At 39.0% G+C, this 4923-nt stretch overlaps 1 protein-coding gene across 2 annotated transcripts; it reads left to right on the top strand.

Moving 5' to 3' along the window:
- The first annotated feature begins 1014 nt into the window (after positions 1–1014).
- LOC107046747 (metabotropic glutamate receptor) lies at positions 1015–3990 on the top strand. Of its 2 annotated transcripts, none has more exons than XM_015269447.1 (4): positions 1015–1059; positions 1166–1670; positions 1759–2602; positions 3776–3990. In XM_015269447.1, exons 3-4 carry the CDS (start codon positions 2132–2134, stop codon positions 3797–3799), a joined length of 495 nt encoding a protein of 164 aa, XP_015124933.1. In that variant the 5' UTR covers positions 1015–1059; positions 1166–1670; positions 1759–2131; the 3' UTR covers positions 3800–3990. The 2 variants fall into 2 exon arrangements, with proteins under 2 accessions (XP_015124933.1, XP_015124934.1); XM_015269448.1 differs by having other exon boundaries at positions 1166–1687.
- Positions 3991–4923: the final 933 nt, after the last annotated feature.

The following is a 4923-nucleotide window of genomic DNA, read 5'->3' as shown; positions in this document are numbered from 1 at the left end:
CAAGAGAGATCGAAAAGACGACGAATGGTATTCCAGAGAAGATAATTTTACTCAAGTATTATGAAGAACAGTTCAGGTAGTTTCTTAATTCTTGATAATGGTAGGGATTCAGTGTTCAGTTATACGATTGAGGATCGAGCGGGAAAATTTAACACAAGGCTGCATACGAAAATACTCAACAGCTAACAATTTATGACTAATGTCCTGAACCGTAATAATTTAATTTAAGTGAATATAGCAGGTAACCCGTGACTATAGCGATCACTTCCAGTTCTGGGTCAGATTGCATTGACAATTTAATGAACTTCAAAAAATGATCCCCTAATCAAAAAGAAACCCATAGCCCCCAAATCTCAACGCTCTTGCGTCACAAATGTTGACAGTTGATAGAAGGCACCATGAAACTCTTAGTAAGTATCTGTCAACACTTATGACTTTCAAAAAGTAAGGGACTGCCTCGAAAGTCCCCCAAACTCAGCTCTTAGCCTTTGGACATGTAGAGAGGAGAGAAGAAAAGCGCCCCGTCCGTCCTAACTCTCATTCACCACAAATATTGATTTCGAAAAGGGCACCTCGTAGCCTTTGAAAATGAATTCTCAACTCTTAAAATGTTGATGCCTAATAACTTATGAAAGAATAGATATCGATAACTAATAGAGTATCGTACACTGAAGTCCAAATACCTGTCCAAATACTTTACACTGAAGAGTGGTCGAATTCACACGGAAACTCAACCACAATATTGGAACAGTCGAGAAGGGAGAAATTCGATGACTCTAACTATCAACTTTTATTCGTCAAATATGTTGTGAGTTCAAACAGGGAAATATATACCCACAAAAAATGAACTCTCAACTCTTGGTAATGTTGCTTCAGAGAGTACTTACAACGCCCGAAAGTGATCTCTTAACCGCGATATATGTGTTGAGAACTCAGAGAGCCCACAGAACCTACCTACCCTCCCTCTCCCCAGAAAACTCCCAAAACTGCAGTCTCAACTGTGAAGAATCTTNTATCCCTTTTAGCCCCTCTCTGGGTGCTTTACTGAGGACGAAGAAGGTAGAGTACTTTTTCACGAAGAGAATAAAGGCGAGTTTGAATTCTGCTTGTTCTCCTTTCATTCTATTTTTTTTTGCGTTTCTTCATTCGTTTTTTTCTCCTTCAGGTTGCCTCGTCCAGAAATAAAGTTCACTCATCGTCGTGTTCAATTTAAATCGATATAAATGCGGCTGAAAGAGTCACATGGTAACTAGCAGCCTTGGTATAATTATGAGCTGAGTGGAGCTTTATCTTGAGAAAACAATAGAGCTCTAATCGGGGAGAGAGGAGAAATTCAACAAATGTCATCCAAGATTTTCCTAGAATTTTTGGAATTGAAAAAATGGAGAGCTAAGAACTTGAGAATTTAATGCAATACTCAAAAGGAATGAGAAGATAGAAGAAACGAGAAGATAATAGTCTAGGCGTTCGTTATCGCAACTGATAATTAGGAACTTCAGCGAGTTGAGACACGGATCATCCAAGAAACGGAAAAGGAAAAGGAGGCGCTCTAAGAAAGGCTTGAATACATTGGAGAGCAGCTAATGGCGCGGAGAATAAACAAGGAGAAAAGTGAAAAATGAGGGGTTTGAAAATTTGCACCGAGAAATCATAAATTTACGGAACTGAAAGTACGGAGAATACGAATGTAACATGAAAAAATTGAATAAAATCTCAGGGGAAATCTCACTATTGTAACTGACGCGATTCGATTTTCAGGTTTTTTTGTTGGAACACGTATAAAGAGGATAGGAGGGATTGGGGACTTTGATTATCCAACAATAAACGCATCGACCTCAGTTGACACATCGCAAATGTGATCCTAGCGGAGTGCGGGGTCAAGGCGCTAAGCCTGGAAGACTCGTCAGGCTTAGAGGGTGATAAAGGATCAATGATGAGAATTTTCTGTGTTACTAACACACGGAGAATATTATACGGCGTTAGGACTCATATACGTATTCATTTGTTATCAATGATGGTTTACAATGGTTCTTGATTCAGTGAAATAATATCAAACACTGTGAACCGTGTAGACATTCTCCTGAGTCCAGTCTCTACGAAGAGAAAAAAATCTATTATCAAATAATTAAACATGGTTGAACGTTGGACACTTATTTTACCCCTGCTGAATGTGTTCGTGTATCTTCAGAGTGGCAGGGTAACATCAAAAACAACGCCAGAGAGAGAGGCCATTCTCATACCTGGGGATATAGTTCTCGGTGGACTTTTTCCCGTTCATGATAAGGGAGAATTTACGTGTGGATCCAAAGTTTATAACAGAGGAGTGCAGAGACTTGAGGCCATGCTTTTTGCTGTTGATCAGATTAATCAGGAAAATAAAATATTGCCCGGTATTTCACTCGGTGTTCATATACTTGATACGTGCAGCAGGGACACGTATGCACTCAATCAGAGCCTACACTTTGTGAGAGCCTCGTTATCGAATCTAGACATTAGTATACTCGAGTGCACTGATGGCTCAACACCTAAGGTCAGGAACACAGCCAGTGCTGGACCAATTTTTGGAGTCATCGGAGGATCCTACAGTTCAGTGTCACTCCAGGTAAATGGATGCAATTAAAATTTCTGAAGGACACAAAAGAGATGGAAGAGGTTTAATGAGAGGAAAATGGCTCAATTATTTTTAACTGGCTTGAATTTGAGTGAATTTGAGTAATTTCCGGAGAAAATTGTACATGTTTTTTATGCTCCTATACTTCACAGCCGATTTTCCCTACTGTTCACCATTTTTTCATTCTTCAGATATCAATCTAGCTCACATTCGTATTAGTGCTTTCCACAAATTAATGCAATCAGTAGATTTCGAGATTTTTAGCCTTTAGGTAATAACCAAATTGAATTACTTAATGTTCGGATGATGATTGAGTTTTCGGGCCTAGAACGTCATTAAACATGAAGCGATTTTGAAAATGAAGTAAAGTGTTGGAGCATGTGATTCGGCAAAAAAATTATGAGTTGCTTTTTGCTATGTAATAGTATTTTTCGTCACTAGACTGACGAAAACTTTTCTGCGGATATGAGTTCGCAGTCCGAGCCGAATCCAAGGATGGAATCATATGAGCTAGAAAAGTATTTTTTCTGTACTGCTTCTCACGATTTCTCGTCTGGGAATTGGTATTGCATACTTCCCAAACTCGAAAACTTGAAAATCACTACAAAAAAATCTTCTCCTGGGCTGCTGCGATGGGGTTTTTTTACTCGTGTGGTTGGCCAGTCCTCGCCATCGGCTCCGATGCCAACGCCACACGAGTAAAAAACCCCATCGCAGCAGCCCGGAAAAATATTATTTTCGGCCAAGTGACGAATGATGGTTTTTATCATGACGCCCGTAGGCACGAATTCACGGACGCGTAGCTCCATGTCCATGAATGCCTGCCTATGACCATTATGCTAAAAAATTTTATTCGTTACACCCCCAGAAAAACCCTTTCTACCTCATATGATTGAAAACTCATATTGACCAGAAAAGTTTTGCTTCGGCCTAATGAAGGCATTGACTCTATTTTAATTCACTCACATTCTCTCTATGACTGAATTTTAATCGGATTGTTATTCCGACCGTTCTAAGCATCCTCCTCCGCTAACGCAATTAAAAATATTTGGGCCACCATTTCATCTCTTCAACTGATGCCACAATTTCTAGAATTTTTTAGTTTTACGAATGTTTTTAATTAAATTGAATTAATGACTACTTTTATTTTCAAAACATATCCAGCTTTCATCAAAGATGATGCAGTAGTTTCCTTCCAGTTCTTCAAATTAGTTGAAGATGTATGGAATTATGTTTTCTATCATTGTAACCGATGCTTAATTTTTCAAAACATTTTTCTATCCCAATTTTCAATTTCATCATATCACCTTAGGGGAATAAAAGTATGAGTTGTCAATGTAGCTCCTGTGAAAAATAGAGCAAAATAGCAACGAATATAATTCACCTCGTTTTAATTAAATTCTCCGTTTGACTTGATGCATTATCGCCTGACCAGGCACGAACGTTTTCACTGATTGCCCTCTAAGAGGTCAGTGGTACACAGTAAAAAATCCGGTGTTGTTTTGACACCAAATCGGTGTCCCAGAAAGTCCATACCGTTTCCAGTGTGGACTCGCGGTGTTAAAAATTTGGTATGGAGCGTAATTTCGGTGTTAACGCTAACACCGAGGAGGTGCAACGGGTGACACTGCATGGAGTGAATTATAACACCGTCTCGGTGGGAAGTTAACACCGGATAAGTTACACCGGCCGTTTACTGATCAACACCACGGAAGGTGTTATTGAAGGAGGCGATTCAGTAAGATTCTTTTTTCATTTCAAAAGCGAAATTACTCTATACAGATGTGACCAGTAAACACTATTGGATTTTATGGGAATAAATTATCTAAAGGAAAATATGGGATCATTGACAGTAGGGTTAGAAGGGTTTGAAAAATTGAATAAGGTCAAAGGTATCTGAAATATCTTGTCACTCTATAGCCAAAGGGGCGTAAGCGCCATTACTTTAAGATTTTTTTTGGAAATTCAGGCGGCCGTATGTCTCTTTTTGATCGTGAAATGGCATTAGCTAAATTCTTCAAATATTTTTTGCCAATCAATTATAATAGAGACAAATGGGCGCATGTCCAAATAATTAGAACGGAAGGGGCGTATCTCCAAGACATACGCCCCTTTGCGTTTCATCTTCTAGTTAATATTCCGGTCAGCACGATCAATGACAAACGGGCGTAAGTCCAAATAATCACAATCGAAGGAGCGTAACTCCAGAACATACTCTCTTTCACTTTTAATCTCTAAGTTGATATTCTCGTCCATATGATCATGAAAAATTACAAAGGGATGTACCCCCAAAGTAGAGGTTTCTCCATTTA

This window comes from Diachasma alloeum, unplaced genomic scaffold (assembly GCF_001412515.2).
Source record: "Diachasma alloeum isolate Michigan unplaced genomic scaffold, Dall2.0 Dall_scaffold_01864, whole genome shotgun sequence".
In the NCBI taxonomy this organism is placed as follows: Eukaryota; Metazoa; Arthropoda; class Insecta; order Hymenoptera; family Braconidae; genus Diachasma; species Diachasma alloeum.
The sequence above is the reverse complement of the archived record's forward strand: the minus strand, read 5'-3'. Positions and strand labels throughout refer to the sequence as shown.

What these genes read in the sequence shown, in the direction of transcription:
- LOC107046747 (XM_015269447.1), top strand. Translation starts at nt 2,132, where the DNA reads ATGGTTGAACGTTGGACACTTATTTTACCCCTGCTGAATGTGTTCGTG. An exon ending in ACAGTTCAGTGTCACTCCAG is followed by an intron (nt 2,603 to 3,775) that starts GTAAATGGATGC and finishes AAACATATCCAG; the next exon opens with CTTTCATCAAAGATGATGCA.